General features: G+C 46.1%; 1 protein-coding gene across 1 annotated transcript in view; it reads left to right on the top strand.

Annotated features, from left to right (window-relative positions):
* The first annotated feature begins 377 nt into the window (after positions 1 to 377).
* Positions 378 to 19,014, top strand: part of CWH43 (cell wall biogenesis 43 C-terminal homolog) — a 62,477-nt gene continuing 43,840 nt past the window's right edge. The window contains exons 1-7 of the mRNA XM_040625409.1: positions 378 to 458; positions 2,529 to 2,720; positions 6,237 to 6,357; positions 6,746 to 6,900; positions 9,586 to 9,787; positions 13,548 to 13,636; positions 17,862 to 18,119. Of these exons, the coding sequence (XP_040481343.1) occupies positions 416 to 458; positions 2,529 to 2,720; positions 6,237 to 6,357; positions 6,746 to 6,900; positions 9,586 to 9,787; positions 13,548 to 13,636; positions 17,862 to 18,119 (1,060 nt within the window). The 5' untranslated portion in view covers positions 378 to 415. The remainder of the gene's footprint in view (positions 459 to 2,528; positions 2,721 to 6,236; positions 6,358 to 6,745; positions 6,901 to 9,585; positions 9,788 to 13,547; positions 13,637 to 17,861; positions 18,120 to 19,014) is intronic.

Here is a 19,014-nt window from a genome sequence, read left to right as displayed (position 1 = left end):
GCACCCCCGTGGGCCTCGTTTAAACGCGGCGCTGCGCCGCGTCCCGCCCTCCCGGGCGTCTGCACGCTCCTTCCCCGGGTTGCTCTGCGGCCGGGCCGGACGCCCCGGGTTTTGCCCGACGGCGGGGTCCGAGGCCCCCCGTGAGCATGCCGGGAGCGGTCGCGGGCCCGGAGGCGGCCGGCCGGGGCACGGCGCAGGTGGCGCGGGCCCGGGCAGGCTGCGCTGGGTGTGGTGCGCGGGGGCGGACGCGCGGCGGCCCCACCCTCGCCAGGGCTCGGCGGGGCGCGCTGGCCGCGGGCGGGCGGGTGGCTGCCGGCTGGGCGAGGGGACGTGCGCGCGGACCCCGCTCCCGAGGACGCGGCGGCGGGCCGGGCGCGTGCTGCCGGCTCAAGAAGCGCTGCTCCGCGTGGCGACCATGCCCTGGCTGTGGCGAGAACTCCTCCTGGAGAGCCTGCTGGGTAAGCTGAGGCGGCCCTGCGAGCGCGGTCGGGGCGGCCCGCTCCCCACACCTGTCCGGGGCCGCGGCGCTCGGCCCGGGGGCTGGGCTCGGGAAGGAGGGAGCGCCCAAAATAGAGAAGCCCCCTGGGAACTTATGCTGTACCGAAGTCAAAAAAAGACAAGACCCGGATTGAGGTTGGGAAGCTGAGGATGGGGGGCGGGGTGGGAAGGGGGTGACAGTGCCTCTGAGCTCCCACGCCACCCTGGGATTGCGCCCAGCTCTCCACGTGGAGGCCTGGAACTGGCTGCTGGTACAATTCCTGAACCTCCCCCCCCCACCCCACCCCCGACCTTTATGTTTAAATTAATAAATTTCAGTACTGGACCTTAACTATCTGAAGAAAAGGGGCCCACGTTTTCCCCGGCGGCTTGAGGTGAGCACACCTCACGTAAGAGCATCGAGCTCGAGTCCTGTGAGCGCACTTCGTAGCTTTGCAAAAAGTCCCAAGAACAATTATTGGTGTAATTCTGTCGGACTTGTATGATTAAAATCAGAATTCCCAGCCAAACGTTTGGGAGAATGCTATAATCTCGCTCTTCACTATGAAACATTCCTTTAGCTTGGGAGGGGCACCTGCCTAAAAACTTGATTTTCTGGGAGCTGCTAATATTCAGGAGCCCCCCCCTTCTCCCCGCCCCCCCCATCCGAAGGTATCTTATAAGTACAGCAGTGTAAAGCGAATTACATTAAGTACCTAGGGTGCTAGGTACTCTGAGAACTTGATCTCATTTAATCCTAACAACCCTGTGAGGGGGCTAAAAGAGCTATTTTGCCGATTACGAAAGGAAGGCTGAGAAGGACGTGGGGAGAAAGTTAACTACACGTGATGGTTAGATGGCTGCCTTTGGAACCAGACTGCCCGGGTTTAGGTTCACTCTGCCATGTGCTACCGTTTTGACCTTAGGCAATTACTTTCGGAATCTCAGAAGCTTTTTGTTGTTTTTACATTTGTAAGAGGGGAGTAAAAGTGTCCATTTCATAGGACATGTGTTGGATGAAGAATAAAAGAGATGATCTCTGCATATACTTAGCACACACGCTGGCACGTAGTGAGTGCCCATTAGTTAATTACCATCACTGTAGAAGATGATGGAGTCAGTAGTTGGCAGAGGTGAGCCTGACTTCAGATCTGGATATTTCACTTACCCCATTCTGTCTCCTAAGGTTAGGTTTAAAAAAGTCTACTTACAAGAAAATGATTGTTGCCTAACTAACCTGCCTTTGGGTGTAGTCTGGAGTGGGGAGAAGGGGGGGAGTCCTGCTGCTTGTCCCTCTTTTTTTTTTTTTTTCGACTTTTTTTTTTCTCTTAATCTCTACACCCAACATGGGGCTTGAACCCACAACCAGAGATCAAGAGTTGCGTGCTCCTCCAACTGAGCCAGCCGGGCACCCCTGTTTGTTCCTCTTTTTGATTTTCATGATACTGCCCTAATAGAAAGGTTGACTTAGTTCAAGACATTTTATCAATTAGGGTCTTGACAGAACATCAAATTCAACCCAGATGGTTCAGATGAAGAGGTTTTAAGAAACGAATGACCTGTGGGAGTGTGAACAAGGTTAAAGGAATAAACAAGGGGTGTCAAGGGACTCACCACAGCAGGATGCATTCTCGTCCTGGGAAATTCTCTTTCTGACGGGGGAAGGGGAGGAATTCTGTAGTGCAACCTGGTTAAGGTCAGAATGGTGAACAGAAGGGGGAATGAAGCATGAGAGACTATGGACTCTGGGAAACAAACTGAGGGCCTCAGGGGGGGGGGATTGGGATAGACTGGTGATGGGTAGTAAGGAGGGCACGTATTACATGGTGCACTGGGTGTTATACGCAACTAATGAATCATGGAACACTGCATCAAAAACTGGGGATGTACTGTATGGTGACTAACATAACATAATAAAAAATTATTATTAAAAAAAGGTCAGAATGGTGAAGGAGGGTGGGTCAGCCGGAGCAGTTGCAGTGGGGGGACAGGGCTGTTGCAAACGAGGACACATTTGCACTCGCCCTTTAAACATTTTATTTTTCCCCTAGGGTATGTTTCTTGGTCTCTCTGCCATGGCCTTGGACCGATGATCTATTACTTTCCCCTGCAAACTCTAGAACTCACTGGGCTTGAAGGTTTTGGCATAGCGTTTCTTTCTCCAGTATTCCTAATATTTACTCCTTTCTGGAAACTGGCTAACAAGAAGTGGACGCTAATCCTGTTGCGGATAATTACTGTGGGTAAGATTTAAAAGCGCTTCTTTATGGTTTTTTTGTTTGTTTTTGGTCAAAAATCAAGTGAAAATATGTAGGCTGTTCTTTGAATGCTAAATGATTAAATGAAACAAGATTCCTCTTTCTCTTACTACTACCCTGGAGTTTTAGTGGAATTGGAAGGCTCGACCAAGGTCCATGTCTTTTACATTTCTAACTTTTCTGTCAGGTGGGAAAAGCTAAGAATCACTGAAATGAAGAGGGAGAACAGGTCAACTCTTGAGCATTTTGTGTTCTTTTTCCAACTTCAACACAAAACTCAGAAACCATTAAAAATTGTTGAATGCTACTGCATGAAAATAGGAAAATTAAACACGATGAACACTGTAATAGGTAAAGTCAAACAACACATTAGGAAAGATACATGCAACTCTTTTAGTCAAAGGGCTCATTTCACTAACATATAGAGTTTTTACAAATCAGTAATAAAAAGGACCAACAACTCAGTGGGTAACAGAGCAAAGAATATGACCAGTTTAATGGAAAGGAAGTATAATTGGTTCTTAAAAAATACTAAAATGTGTAGAATACAAACACACACACACACACACACACACACACAGAGGCACATACATATTTGTATGTAGCTTCCCTTACTGGATTGCCAAAGTCGAGTAACACTGTATTGTAAGGATGGGAGAGCAGGCACTCGGACAGTGTTGGTGGGAGTGTAAACTGGCACAAGGTCTGCAGAGGATAATTTAGCAGCATTTAGCAAAATTACAAATACACACACACACACACACACACACACACTCTTTTGTTTAGCAATTCCACTTCTAGGAATATATACTACAGATATACTCACATATGTGTTAAAATGGTAAAAATACAGGGTTATTTAATCACTGCCACAATATTTATAATCGCAAGATCAGAAATAACCTAAATGTCACCAAATGGGATAGGTTAAGTAAATTATGGTTTTGAAACTTGGAATACTATAGGATACTGTGCATCATTATAAAAGAATGAGAACGTTATTTAGGTAAGGAAATGGAATGTTCTTTAAAATATATTAAGTGACAAAAAAGAAGCATCAGTGTGCGCAGAATACTAACATCTGTGTAAGAAAGTTGAGATGGAAATATATTTAGTATCTAATTGAACATGTGTTAAATAGCTCTAGAAGGATTTAAAAAAAGCTGATAGCATTTTAGTTGCTTGAATATGGTATCTAGCTAGACATAGGCATGAAAGGGAAACTTTGCAAGGTATACCTTCTGTATCTTTTGAATTCTGAATTCGAGTATGTTACGTTGCCAAAATTTAGCAATGAAAAATTGTTGGTTTTTTTTTTAGCAATTAAAAATTTTAAAATATTTATTTATTGGAGAGAGAGAAAGCAAGAGACAGAGCACATGTGGAGGGGGAGGGGCAGAGGAAGAGGGAGAAGCAGAGCAATTAAAAATTTTAAATGTACACTTACTATCACAAAGACTTAAGAGTATTCATATTAAGGGATGGTGAGAGACCTTGAAGAAGTACTGGTCGTAAAAATGAAAGAGGGTGGAGTCATGGAAGAGAAGGTTCAGAAAACAACAACAGCCGACTCCAGTCTGGTTGAGTCCGTGGCTGAGCACTCTGGGTCTTTCCCTTCTGCTATAATGCGGTTGGTTTCTCTGAGTTTTCTGAGTGGCGTTTGCTCATGAGTCGTGCCGTGTATTTCTTCTCTCTGGAAACAGTCATTTGACTTTTTTCAGAAACAGTGGCAGAATTACTAGGGCATTGCCTCTGCTCCTCTGTGGGCCAGTCTCTGAAGAAAGCAGACCAAGGTTAGTGCAGTGAGTTCTGGGGATGCCCACGGGGGTGCAGAACTCTGGCTTTTCAGGATCCTGGGCTCAGAAAGAACAGTGGTATAGACCACTGAACAATGCACCCTTTATAAAGATGGTGTCGATAGGAATGGAAAGACTTATCAAATGACTGAAAATTTCAGCTCCGGAAATAACAGAGATGAAACCCTCTACCCTGAATCGAGTGTGTAGTAAGTCAGTTAAGCTGCCGGGGGCTTGCAGTACCCTTCCGTGAATTTCTGTGTTGCGAGTTTCATTTTCTCCTCACACTCGGTGGCCCTTTTTCACTTTTGCTCAGTGCTGCTTCTGCCGGCCTTACCTACAGAACTATCGACCGCGAGTTACTGGGGTGGTTTTTATTATTTAAGTCCACTTGTGGCCCGGTAACCTCTGGTCGCCGTAAGGAGGTGATATGGTAAGTTTGGGGTGTTTGGCATGCTTCCTGTTGTTCTCCTTTCGCTCCTTCCCCTGTGAAGACCCGTCACCTAGCGCTAGAATGAAATGTGAGAAAATGGAGGAGGTAGGAGAGGGGCGCAGAGATGAGGGTGAGCGTCCAGGTCACCACTGAGCTTGGAGCTGAGGCTAAACAGAGGCTGCTGGAAGCCACAGTTTACCTGAAAACTCCCTTCAGATGCTTCTGAAGGAAATGAAATGAGGCGACTTGGTTGTTAGAGTCCTAAGGTACCCTGTATAACCACAGAGGAGATCTGGGCGTTACATGCTGTCCTCTCTGGCGCCTCCGCTATTTTAAGTGAATTACTCTGTACTTAACTATTAAGCTAGTTCATGCTCTTATTGGTTTAAGTTATTTCTTTCCTCAAAAATGTTGACCCCCTGGGATGGCTATGATCAAAAAGACAGGTAGTGACGAGTGTCAACAAGGATGTGGAGGACTCGGAACCCTCACGCATTGCTGGTGGGAACACGAAATGGTGCCGCTGCTTCGGGAAACAGTTTGGCAGTTCCTCAGAATGTTACACTGAGTTATCCTGTGACCTAAGAGCTCCACCTCTTAGTATACACCCAAGAAGAACGAAAACATTGGTTCACGTATGACCTCGTACACAAATGGTTATGGCAACATGGTTCTTGATAGCCAAAGGATGGAAACGACCCAAGTGGCCCTCACTGATGAATGCGTGAACAAAGTGCACTACACCCCGCAGTGGAATGTGACTCAGCCGTGAGAAGGAACGAGGTGCTGATATGTGCTGCAGGATGGATACGCCTCGAAAACCTCATGCCGAGTGAAAGAAGCCAGTCCCAGAAGGCTACAGATGATATGATTCCACTAAAGGAAGTGCTCAGAATGGGAAAAATCCATACAGACAGGAAGTAGATTAGTGATTGCCAGGGGCTGGGGTGCGGGGAGGAGGAAAAAGGAGAGTCTGCTAACAGGTATAGATTTCTTTTTGGGGTGGTGAAATAGCCTGGAACTAGATAGTGGTAAGAGCTGCACGACTTCGTGAGTATGTTAGAAACCACTGAACTGTACACTCAACATAGTGGATTTCATGTTACGAATGACATCACAAAAAATTTTTAACGATTTATACCCACAATTATATATGAACTTGATCTTCCTGAGCATAAAGATGGTATCAGACACAACAGTTATCAAAGGCACATCGAGGAGTTCCAGGGCACGATTGCCAGCAATGCTGAGCTCTCCTTCGTTTGTTCGCAGGCAGCATAGCCTCGTTCCAGGCTCCAAATGCCAGGGTTCGGCTGGTGGTCCTTGCCCTGGGTGTGTCTTCCTCGCTGATCGTGAATGCCGTGACGTGGTGGACAGGAAGCGGCTTGCAAAGGTATGGTATCTTCCATCTACAGACAAAGGTCTGTACCTTATGCCTGTAGACATAAGCGTGATCACTTACCAAACGGGAAGTTGGGACCCGGACTTCCAAGTCACAGTATTTACTTGGCATATGGCTTGTACAAGTCTCATTTTTTTTTTTCTTTTTCACAAAATCAGAATGGGAACACTTACCGTCAGTCTCCCTAATGTTTTGAGAATTGAGGAATTATAGCAAGTTGCCTTAGAATGGACCGTATAAAGACTAAGGCATGTGCCTTACTGCAAATTACCCACAGGACTATTTCATATACTCATTCTCTGAAATCGTGACATTCACTATGAAACATAGCACACGGAAACCACATAAAGCGTCATTAAATATATTTCTGTATTTACAGGTACCTCAGAATCTGGGGATTCATTTTAGGACAGATTCTTCTTCTTGTTCTCCGCATATGGTACACTTCACTAAACCCAGTCTGGAGTTATCAGATGTCCAACAGGGTGATACTGACATTAAGTACCATAGCCACACTTGATCGCATTTACACAGGTACGTGCACGCTCAGGTTTTTTTAGGAATTTGTTCTCTTGCATAGTTTAGTTTTCTTATCTGAATGCAATACATCTTGAAAAGATAAAAAGTCTTTCTGCACTCTATCTCCATCTCGATGTTCTCTCCCTCTGAGATAGTAACCGGCACAGCCAGTGGAGTATTATCCAAGCAGAAGGCACCTTTTCCTCACCAGAACAGAGGGTGAACATTCTGGCTCTTATCAGTGTGGAGTGGGAGGGTAAACCAGGCCTCAGACTCCCCGCTGGCTTTCAGCTCCGTTTTTCTCCATTTTCCCTCTGGACGGAAGCTTTCCAGGATGAGACCCTTCATCTCTCTTCCTCCATACTGACCCTGGTATATCTCTACACTATGAGAATTTAGTTGTGAGCAAGGGCTGGGAGAAGTATCGGTTTTGTGTGTGTGTGTGTGTGTGTGTGTGTGTGTGTGTGTGTGTGTTTCTGGGAGTCTGAAGAGATATATATTTTTCAAGATTTATTTATTTGAGAGAGAGAGAGAGAGCGTGTGAGCACACGGAAGGAGGGGCAGAGGGAGAGGGAGACAAGCAGACTCCCCGCTGAGCAGGGAACCCAACACAGGGCTTGATCCCAGGATCCCGAGATCACGACCTGAGCCGAAATTGAGAGTCAGACACCCAACTGACTGAGCCACCCAGGTGCCCCGGGAGTCTGAAGGTATTTAAGCTGAAGCCTGAAGCTTGGAAAGAAAGGAAATCTTGCATATTTACACCACCTTTCAAATCACCTCTCTCTGGAGCTGACTTTCTCAGAGACATACACATACCCAACTTGGATGTTCGTTCCATAGGCTAACTTGAGATCCTTCTCAAAAGAAGGGAGAAGTGTTACTAGATTCTGGTTAACTTGCACCTGGCTTTTTGTGTAAGTCTCAGTGAGTCACTGTTCTTTTGTCAACACAAGGAGAAATCTCACAGATTAATGGAAGTTTAGAGGGTTTTGGCTCACCATGAACAAGGTGCTTGTATAATCCCCCTTTGGCCCCAATTTTGGCGTGAAACCGGGGCAGGAAGAATAAGGGAGCATCAGACAAGCAAATTGGTCAGGTGACATTAACACTAGTTAGGACATTTAGAAAGCGGCCTGGCGCGCTGATACATGCGTTATGTTTTATAAAACACCAACATCTAAAGGCGCCCACTCAGGCAGCGAATTTCACAGGTACAGCCTGATAAGGATCTGAATGTCAGGGTATCGTTTACTTTTCCTGACTTGAGTTTTCTTCTTCTTGCCTTCCTGTTTTTGCCCTGTGTCTCATTTACAAAACTCCAGACTCCTCACTTGTTTCTCCAGAATATCAGATCATACCAGGCATTTTTATGGTTTTATTGAAGATTTGCTGGGTCCTGGGAGAGGGGTCCCGCACCATAGGACACAGCAGTGATACTTAGCAAATTTAGTTTAAGTCTCTCCTTTCCTAAAGACTGCTTCGTCTCCAGGTCCTGGCCTCCTGCGTCTTCACCACCCGCCCCATCATCCCTGTGGCTCCCAGCTCTGCTCCCCTTCCTCCGACTTTACTAGCAGAAGGGCTTTCTTCCTCCTTGTGAAATCCTGCCGCCAGCCCCACAGGCAGACCCTAAGGTTTTCTTCTACCCTGCAGAGAGCTTCGCAGTATCATGAGGCCTCTGCCCAACCGGCTCTCTGTTCCTACAGAGAAATTCTTCTGCCAGCCTTTCCATCCAGCTCTTATGTTTTTGTATGTGAAGTCACCGATGCAAGGAAATGAGACCTCTTGGTCAAAAAGTCCCATGAAGTATGTTGTCGTTAGGCACACGGGCACGGGAACCAGTCTGCCTAAGCTCTCTTTACCAGTGGTATGATCTTGGACAAGTGGCTTGTTCTCTCTGGGCCTTGGTTTTCTAATCTGTGAAATGGGACTAGTAATAGAGTTTACCTCACGAAGTTGTTGGGAGGGTGGAATGTGTTCATATCAAAGGCTGGGAACAGGACCTGACCCTCAGTAATGGCTGAGTCAGTGTACTACTGTCCCTCTGGGTGCACAGCAGGTTAGATGAGAGCCCTGTTCCGGGGCGGGGGCGGGGGGGGGGGCGGGGGGCTGCAGCCTGGGATCCTGGATATGTTCCACTCAAGTTGGACTGCATCTGTTCCCTGAACATACTAGTCCCCTTTGCTCTCTATATTTTTGCTCATACCGTTAACTTCACATGAAGCAAATAACTTGCTGTATTTCTTTCTTTCTTTCTTTTTTAAATATTTATTTGAGAGAGAGAGAGAGAGCATGAGCGGTGGGGAGGGGCAGAGGGAGAGGGAGAAGCAGACTCCCTACTGAGCAGGGAGCCAATGTGGGACTCGCTCCCAGAACCCTGGGATCATGACCTGAGCCAAAGGCAGACGCTTAACTGACTGAGCCACCCAGGTGCCCCACCTTGATGCATTTTCACTTGTGAAATTCCAGAATGCTTGCTTCTCCCTAAACCATCCCTGATCTAGCCTGCCTCAAATCGTCCCTCCCACCAACTAGCTTCTCAGCGTGTTCTGCTTTGTAGTGTAGTTTCATGTCTCACCTTCCCTTCTGAAATAAGCTCCTTCACGCCAGGTACCGTTTCTTAACTTGTTAAAAGTCTATGAAAGGTAGAGTAAATTTCCATGTAACTGATTCTTCTCCATTTCTTTTTTTTTATCCTAGATGGCGAATGCAATAAACCAGAGGGAAAAAAGCCTGGCGAGGCGGTCAAGGGCATGGCCTCCCAACCTGTCTGGTGGTTGGCAGGGGCTGCCTTTGGCAGTCTTGTGTTCCTCACCCATTGGATTTTTGGAGAGGTCTCGCTTGTTTCCAGATGGGCAGTGAGAGGGCACCCCCATCCAGGGCCAGATCCTAACCCATTTGGGTGAGTTTCGGTTTGGAAGCGATCAAACATTGGCCGTTATAGTTGAAGGAAGAGCAGCTAGACCTGTGCCAGCCAGAAGGTGCACATCCCACTCTCCCGACAGCAGAAACACTGCGTGACATTGTTGTGTACTGTGCAGACGGAGCCAGAAGGGCATTTGCCCCTGGGCTGGAGGATTGCTAGAAAGCGGATGAAGGAGGCCTGAGGGATGTACACGGCTGAGTAAGAGGTTGTGGGAGCTCTTGCTTGGGCGCTCTGAGGAGTCCCCGTGTGGAGGAGCGTTCTCAGGGGCCGGGGGGACATGGCGTTCCCGGCCCGTTTCCTCCAGACCCCTCATTTGGAATCTGGGGGGATGAGACCCCGGGGCCCTGATGAGAGAGACCAGGTTGGCAGCCTGGGCATCAATCTGTATTCTCTGGGCAGGAGGGAAGCCCAGGGAGATCCTGAGTTTAAGTACCGGTTCCTGTACGTGGTCCTCATTAACCTTTTCTCTAATCTTTGGGATACGTTTTCTCCTGTGTTCAGGCCCAGACTTTTGTGTAAAAAGATGGGAGGAACCTTTAAAACATCCGCCTCAGATAACTTTCCTCTTACAGTGTGGAGATTCCCACATCCGGAGACATGCAGCTGCCTGCGGGGACCCTTCCCCAGCAGACGTGAGAGCACACCCCCGGGTGCCTCAGACTCAGCCTGTCCTCATCTGGACTCCGTAGTCCCCAGGCCCCAAATGTGTTCCTCTTCCTCCTTGCTTCACCCTTTCCGGCTGTCACTCCATCATCAGGCCAGAAGCCAGGAGTCATCCTACAACTGTGTTTCTCTTTTTCTGCATCTATTCGGCATTAAGTCTAGTCAGTTCTACTACTTCTCTCAAATCTGTCCCTTCCCGCCATCCCCACTGTATCTCTCTTAGTGGAGTCCCCACCATCTTTCCTCTAGGCTTCCTGTCTTGCCTCTTAATGGTCTCTCTACAGTGTGGCCTTCCCTGCACCGCCCCTGGGCGAGCTCTCCAAAATGCCGATCTGACCCCAACAGTCCCTGGCTTAAAACCTGCGAGCGATTTTTCCATATGAGGTCATGAGAGACAGGATCTGTTCTTGCCTTATTCCTGTGCTTCACCTGAGCTGAAATCACTTTCAGTTCCCCAGAAGTGCTGGAGTATTCCAGGCCTTCAGCTGCAGGTATGTGCCCTTCCTTCTGTCTAGGCTGCCTTCTCTGTCCTGGCGTCCTGGCGAGCTCGTACTCACCCCTCAAAACCCAGCTCAGGCATCTCCTCTGCGAAGTCTCTGATTATCCCAAGGGTTCTTTGGTGCCACATACTACCTGGAATCCCATGCCCACCCTCTTATATCCTTATTCTGTATTGCAGTTTTTGAAATATTACGGTGATTTTATGTCTTTCTTCCTTTCTAGACACTATGTTGCTTGAGGGCAGGGAATGGGAAAAAGAACCAATATTTATGACTTCCTCTGGGTCAGGTGCTGAGCTCGTAAGTTATCTCCTTCACAGTCTGTATCTTTTGATCCTGGATCCCTTAGCATGTTTGGGAGGAAGGGAGAGAAGGAAGAAAGGCGCAGAGGAAGAGAAGGGAAGGGACGGAAAGGGGTTTATTCTCACGTGTTAAAGTTTTGTTTCCAAAGTTCCCAATGCAAACAGGCATCAGCCGTCTAGAAGAGCAAACAGAGAACTGGACCAGGGCCCTGAGGCCAGGCTCGCAGGCTGGAGTCCTGGTCGGCCAACAACTCACCATTCAACTGTGGTCACGTTGCATCCCGGCTTTGTTTTCTTCACCTGTAACATGAGGCTTTTTTTTAAAAAAAAACTTACTTTGGACATTTTATAGTTCTGTGTGTTGGAGGGAGACACTGAGGATGGAGATGCATCTCGCGAGACGAGCATTTCCCAGGTTGTGTTCTGTGGAAACACTGGCGTCTTGTGATACTAATAGATGCTCTGAGAGAAAAAGAAAAAGCCGCCTAGATCGTATCGGTTTAGGAAAGACTGCATTTCATATTCGGTTTTTTTGTGATTCACAATGCACATTAGCATATTAGAGACTCTTGGGAGTCTCTCCGACTTATTTGAAAGTAGAATTCCTTTTTTAGAACACCTGTTAACAGAGTGTTTCTCAGAACCCTATTTGAGAAATGTTGCACTAGGACCGTCATCAGCCACGACCATTGCAGTCGGAATTGTTTTCTAAAATTCACTAGGTTCTCCATAAGAGAATGGATCCTGGCTGGGGCAAAGAGGTGGGAGACGGGAGATGGGAGACGGGAGAAGGGTGAGGAAGGAGAGGCCCGGAGCGTGCCGAGGGGACTTTGGGAAGCCGAAGGATCAGTGCAGATGGTAGACCTCAGGAGAACGAGGGAGCGAGACAAGCTGTGTCTCAGTCACATTTCCGGTTTCCCATCAGCCCACCCCAGCGGCCCGACCTCAGTACTGGCGCTCATCTGTCGTGCTTTGCACCTTCTGATAGCCTGCGTTATTTGCTAATTGTGTTCATTGTCTGTTCTTCCCCACTGGAATGTGGGCCGTAGGGAGGAAAGGGATCTTGGGTCACGGATGTGTCCCAAGCCCCTAGAACACAGCCTGGCCCGTGGTAGGTCCTCATAAACATTTGTTGTTGCATTGGGGATAGAAGAAAGATCAACAGTGTCCTCCCTGGCCTTTTGTCACGTAGACCCAGGATGATCCTTCGCTTTGGGGGTGAGGGACCGCAGGGTAGTGGCTGAGACTCCAGAACGTAAGGGCCTTTTTTGGGTTCTCAGTCCTACCGAGGCAAGTTAGTTAAGTGCTCTTTCCCCCGGTGTCTGCCTCTGCAAAATGGGATCATGATAGCATTTACCTTAGAGACGCGTAAGGATTAAATGAGTTAATAATATGTAAAAGTTTGAAAACGGTGCCAGGAGGTAGTAAGTGCTGTGGTTTTTTTGCTTAGTTTATATTGTACCTGTTTAATTGAGTGCCGTGTCGGAGCTGCTGTCGCCTCTGGATCTTCCCCTAAATTTGAGTTAAAATCTTTTATTCCTCCTTCGCCAAACAGCAGAAGAATGAAATAGTGAGTGGTTGTTTAAAAATGCACGTGACTCTCAATTCGTTTTCAAATTGACAGCAGTCCCAGAAAGGCCTGGGCTGTCCTGAGGTAGAGAAAAGAAAGAAAAGAAGCAGACTACTTAGCAACTCTTCCCAGTGACTTTTTCTCGTGGTCTTCGGTAGGGTGGTTTAAAATGTCCCGTGGCCGGGACGTCTGGGTGGCTCGGTCAGTGGAGCGTTGTACTCTTGGTTTCAGCTCAGGTCATGATCTCAGGGTCCTGGGACGGAGAGCCTGCAGCGGGCTCCAAGCTCAGCGGAGAGTCTGCTTGTCCCTCTGCCTCCCCCTCTGTCCCTCTGTTCCTCCCCATGCTCGCTCTGCACTTTCTCTCTCAAATAAATAAATAAAATCTTTAAAAATAAAATAAAATGTCATATGGCCAATATGGACTCTAATTTAATAGTCTGAGAAAACTCGTTTTGCTGTGTTTTACCTTGGCCATGGAAGATCAATGATCATAATTTGTCTCAAGCCTGAGCTGCTATTACTTCCGCATTCTGGATGGATATTATATTGGTTTTCAATGGGTTCTCATGAGCTCTGGCTTTTTTCACCCTCATCTTATCTCTTGGCTGTCCCTAAAGGTAGGAGATGTATTTCCCTTTTATATTTGGGACAATGAAATATTAATGATGACAGATGCCCCATAGTTTGTCATTTTCTTACAGAGGTGCAGTTCTGCTGGGCTTGGCGAGCGGATTGATGCTCTCGGCGTGTTCATGGTTTCCTGGTTCCAGTTTAATCTGGTGGGTTACAGGTACGTGGGGTTGGCCTGTAGAAGGGCCAGCCAGTCCGCTCTGGTTGACAATTTCCTTGCCAGCATGCGTGCCTGGAGTGGAAGTCAATGGCCAAGGCGGCCATGCCAATGTGTGCTGTTGCCAAGTGGCTGTTGTAACCATCTGCAGCCACTGTAACCCGGATGTCACCAAGGGTGCCAGTGCCTGTTGGCTCCAGGTTCCTGCTTCCTCCTCCTTCATCGCCTCTCTTCCTGTAGCCCCATACTGCTACCTGACGACACCTGCAATCTCTCCCCCATCTCCCGAACAACGCATGTGTGTCAGCGACGGTGTTCCTGCAGGGCTGAGGAGATGGAGGTCAGACTTCACCATGCTGCCAGACCTCTTGCCCTCTCCAAGATTCCCTGCTTCTCTGGTTTTCAGGAACACCCTCCTTAGCTTGTCACCCCTCAACCCAGCTTTGGGGTTCACGTTTGCTCATTCCAAGGCTGGGACCCTCTCCTCCCCGTCACACCCATTAGGATTACAGAATCTTGATGGAGGCCATAGTATTTGAGGAGCAACTACTTATTTTTATGACTATATTTTATTATTATGACTGAATTATGCCACTCTTCTCCCTTCCCGCTAAAAGGCAGAAAGGGTTAGAGTCAGCTCTAGTGTTAAATAAAAAACTCCCCACTCTGCGACAGAGCAAACAGCGTATTTGGTTCCCGTGAGGAGAGAGGCCCCGATACGTATTCGTTAAGCCGGTGATCCAGAGTGTCGCTCTGGACGCCCTGTGTGGGTTCGAGACTGTGTAGCAGTAACAGAAGATGCGGGTTGACTGGCGTAGTAAGTAGATGTCTCTACACCCTGAGTACCATCCCCCTTGCGTGGAGACATACAAGTCATCCAAATAGAGGCTCAATTAATGAGCGTAGCCGGGCCCTCATCCTCCCCGAGCTGTGTGAGCAAACCCTTGCAGTCACGTTGAGCCGTTTCCACTTGCATGCGTGTTTTCTGGTGGGCATTCTATATGGGGTCTGTGGAAGTTTGTATGAAGGGAATGCAGAAGTAACCTTTCTTCCCAGGAGAGATGCCTCATGAGATTCCTCAAGAAAAGGGCCAGAGACTTTTGTACATGCCGAATTTGCAGTGAACATACATAGCTTCTTAATCTGTACTCCGTTGTGGAGAGGGACACGAAGTACGTTGGAAGTTTGTTCAGGCATGGATATCGTGCCTTTTCTCATGTGATCCAAGCAACCTGCTTCCTGGGCAGGGAATTGGCAGCTTCACTTAAAACATGGAAAACCAAGGTCCCCAGAAACATAAACTATTAGATAAAGGACAGAAAAACAATGAACCTCGAGTGTTATGCTGATACTCATTTCCCCAGATAAGTAGAGTCAGACCTAATCTAGTTTTGCTGTCTCTCTGAAGTATTAAATAGTAGTTTAAAAAGACCCAAGGGGCAAGCACATTTGTGGCTTTTAATGGGCTCTTTGCAGTAAAGAGGAAAGCGGGGCCACAATTCACGGGCTTCAGCTCCATCTCTGCTCACCTGAAATAAGTTGGAGCTCACACAATTACCCCGAAATGGTGCCCCCTTTTCACTGCGACCCATCTCTGGAAACCATCTCAAAGAGCAGAGTATTAAAAAAAAAACCTTATTTTTTTTCATTGTACAGTTAAAATTTGCAGTCCCAGTCGGTCCCAACATGAAATAAATCATGGCAATGACCAATAGAATTTTACAAATGCAAAGATACAGGAGCTTTAAATCTTGATGGCAATTAAATTATTAAAATCAAAGTTCTATTAAAAGAAAAAACAGGTGTATCAACATGTTTTTATAAATATTACTGAAATATTCAGTTACCATTAATTCTGCTTGGTGCCTTAGATGTAAAGATTTGGAGGAGATTATTTGGAAGGACTCTGTCTCAAACACAAATCAGCTAAGATATACAGTTAAGTGAAAAAGGCAAAGGGATTAGCAGTGATATGCCACCACTGGTATGAAAAAGGGACCGAAATGCACACGCACGCATGTATTTCTTCCTAAGCATCAGACCATCTCTGGAAGTAAGCGGAAGAAAGTGCTAACAATGGTTGCCTCCACTAGGGGGAACTAGTGGGTGATGGGCCCAGAGACTCCGTTTCACCTTTTTGAATTTTAGATTTTGAATTTATAACCTATTTAAAAATACAGGTGTAGTGGATTTAAAAATAGCCTGTTTTAAAATAGAAATTCAAAATAAAAGCAGTAACAGTCAAGGGGATTTGAAAAGGTGTTTTCTTTCCCTCCAGATAATTCTTTGTAGTAAGACAGAAACAGTAGTCATTCTAATGTTTTTCGTTTAGAATATCAACTCAGGACTCATTCTTTAAAAAAAAAAAAAAAGCCTTTGTAAGGTGGTAAACAGGAAAAATTCACACACATGAATCATCAGAAAAGTGAAACTCAAAATATGATAACTGTTTTCATCATTAATTTGGTAAAGATTTTTAGAAAGAAAGAATTTCGGCAGGGTTCACAAGGTGAGACTTTGGGCAAGGTTTCTGGAGGAAATGAAGATTGACTCTACCTCTCACAAAAGCAGCTGACCATAAGTAATGACTCTAAAATGCCTTTACCTCTTGATATGGTACTTGTACTTTTAAGTCTCTTTTTAAAGGATTCTTCTGAGGAAATGATCACAAATGCAGTAAGAGATTAGTTGACCAAGAAAGATGTTCCTCACAGTGTCGGAAGCTTTGTAAATGGCCGACAGTAGGAAAATGGTGGCTTAACTTGTATTTATCCATAGTATAGTATATATATAAAAATAATTTAGAAAAAAAGACAATGTTATGAGAAAATGTTCTTGATATAATGTCACATAAAATGAAGAATGTAATCCTCAATCTGTGGTATGATTCCATTAGTATAAAAATACTTTTATATGTACATAGAACCAGACTTGAGGGAAAATACAGATGAGTATTGGCTGTGATTGGCTCGGTCTTAGGCAGTCCTTAACTGCTTTAAATTCTCTATTTAAAAAAATTTCTACAGCAAGGAGTCATTACCTTTGTTGATTTCAAAATGAAATAACTTTTTCATTATTAAAGTAACCATTGTCATATCTAAGTATGATAAGATCTTAGTGTGGGGTTAACCTCTGTGGGTTATAGAGGGTTCTGGGATCTGGTTCTCACGTTCCTCTGCGTGATGTTCTTTTTGAAGTGGGGGCAGGGAGGGCTAGGCAGTCCCACGGCATTGCCCTGCGGTGGTACAAGNNGGCTGGATGGAGTCACTTGCTGCTCCCTACTCCTTTTCTGGAGTTCTTGCCCCAGCAGTGAGGAGCCTGCTGGAGACATCCTGGAAGGGTGGGTCACCATTACACAACACCGACTGAATTGTCTGTAAGATGTCACATTTGATGGAAAGGTGTTACCCTGATGGATCCCAAATGGGGTGCCGTAAGACCCTGATGTGCTGCCTCAGAACTGATGTCACAGGAACTGGGAGAAATGTTACGCTCTCAGGTTGGGCTCAGCAAACTAGCAGACATTTACGAAGTGCCTGCTGTGGACCGGGCAGATGGCATAGCCCTCAACACCGACTAGGCTGCTGGGTCATGAATGAACCGACCGCAGAATTGCTAAAGCCGTGAGCCCACTCATCCTCTGTCAGCCACATCTCCTTTTGGGGACGTGTGCTTGGGAAAGCCCACTTACATACCACAGGACAAGGGACAGCATTCAAGTGGACGCACAGTCCTTTAGAAAGTTCCTTAACAAAAACGTCCTAGAAACCACGCTGACTCTCCATGTTTCTTAATGTCCTGGATCTGGCTGGTTAAATTCAACGGACATAGTTTTGGTATTACAGATAATTTCAGGTTTTTTCCGTTTTTGTTTTTGTTTTGTTTTTGCTATTAGGATCTTAACACAAATAACCTAAAAATGCCTTTTTCTCTCCCCTGCCCTTCCCGAAGAAATAGCTCTGGACTGAGAGTTACTAGACTCACATCCTGCCTCCAGTTGTGCAAGTAACTAGCCACGTGACCTTGAGCAAATCGCGTTAACCATGCTATCCTCAGTCGCTCATCAGTCTGGAGACTGGACCTGTGTGCCCTATAGCTGCCTTCCAGCTCTGAACAGCTATATATCGGCTAGCCTATGAGCCCACTGTTATTATTATTATTTTTTTTAGAAAACAGAAGAGACTCTTCTTTTTGTCTGATTCTTTTTCTTTCTCTCTGTCACAAACAGGAGCAGCTTCGGCTGCGGGCCTCCTCTACCTGCCCCCGTGGGCAGCTGCTGTCTCTGGCTGTGTGCTCGCCCTCTTCACGGCATCCGTGTGGCCGCAAGTGCTTGGACACCTTCTTAGCTCGGGGTCGGGCCCTGGGAAAGCCATGACCATTGCCATGATATTTTATCTTCTAGAGATATTTTTCTGTGCGTGGTGCACGGCTTTTAAATTTGTCCCAGGAGGTGTCTACACTAGAGAGAGATCCGATGTGCTTTTGGGTGAGTATATTTGAAAGGTCTGGATTAAAGTAACTGGTTGAAAAGACCCTTCAGGCTGACTAGGATTTAGCACTTTACGTTACTGGAGGAGATAAATAGGATGATCTTACCTTTTTTATTAAAATAGACTCTCTTCATAAAAATAAAACAACTAGAGGAATGTCTCAATTACTACTTAAATGATTTCTTAATTCATCAGTGAGTTTCAGGAATATTTATTACTGCAAAGACCTTTTAAGTAAATTAGTTGTGGGGAAAAAACCAAGTTTAATCCATAGGAGAGAGTAACGAAATACCACGTAACACTGGTAGAACAGGCTGTGGTGGGAAAAGGAAAGATCATGGTGTTCACGGGACCCCTTCAGTGTTGGTTCATAGATATAAAAAGGGAGTGCGATTTTTTTTTGGTTCCCCCAAATCTTACCTATGATTTTTAGTTACCGTATTTTTGCCAATAAAATATATTTTGCGTATATGAATCTTAGTCTAAATGATAAATTCCCAAATCATAGAACAAATAAATTTCTATTTCAGTGGTTATAAACTATGCATCAAAATGAAAATTTCATAAACTTAGCTCAGTTGAATATTTCAAAAATCGCTTTCTGGCAAGGACAGAATTACTGACAAATACAGGCATACACAAACCAAATGTCGCCTGTCATTTCAGTTTGAGTAAAACATGTCGAATGCTTCCAGGATAAAAAAATGTGAAAAACTGAGGGGACAAAACATGTCAGTAGGGGATTCAGTCCTTGCTTGTTCACAAATGCATTTTTCCATTTGTTCATTTAGTCATTAAAAAAAATTGCTGGGCACCTGTATGTCCCAGGCCCAGTGCCGGTGCTGGGGCTTGAAGAGACCTAGAGTCTGTGCCCATCTGGACAGTCAGTGT

This window comes from Ursus maritimus, unplaced genomic scaffold, assembly GCF_017311325.1.
Source record: "Ursus maritimus isolate PB19 unplaced genomic scaffold, ASM1731132v1 scaffold_8, whole genome shotgun sequence".
In the NCBI taxonomy this organism is placed as follows: Eukaryota; Metazoa; Chordata; class Mammalia; order Carnivora; family Ursidae; genus Ursus; species Ursus maritimus.
The sequence above is the reverse complement of the archived record's forward strand: the minus strand, read 5'-3'. Positions and strand labels throughout refer to the sequence as shown.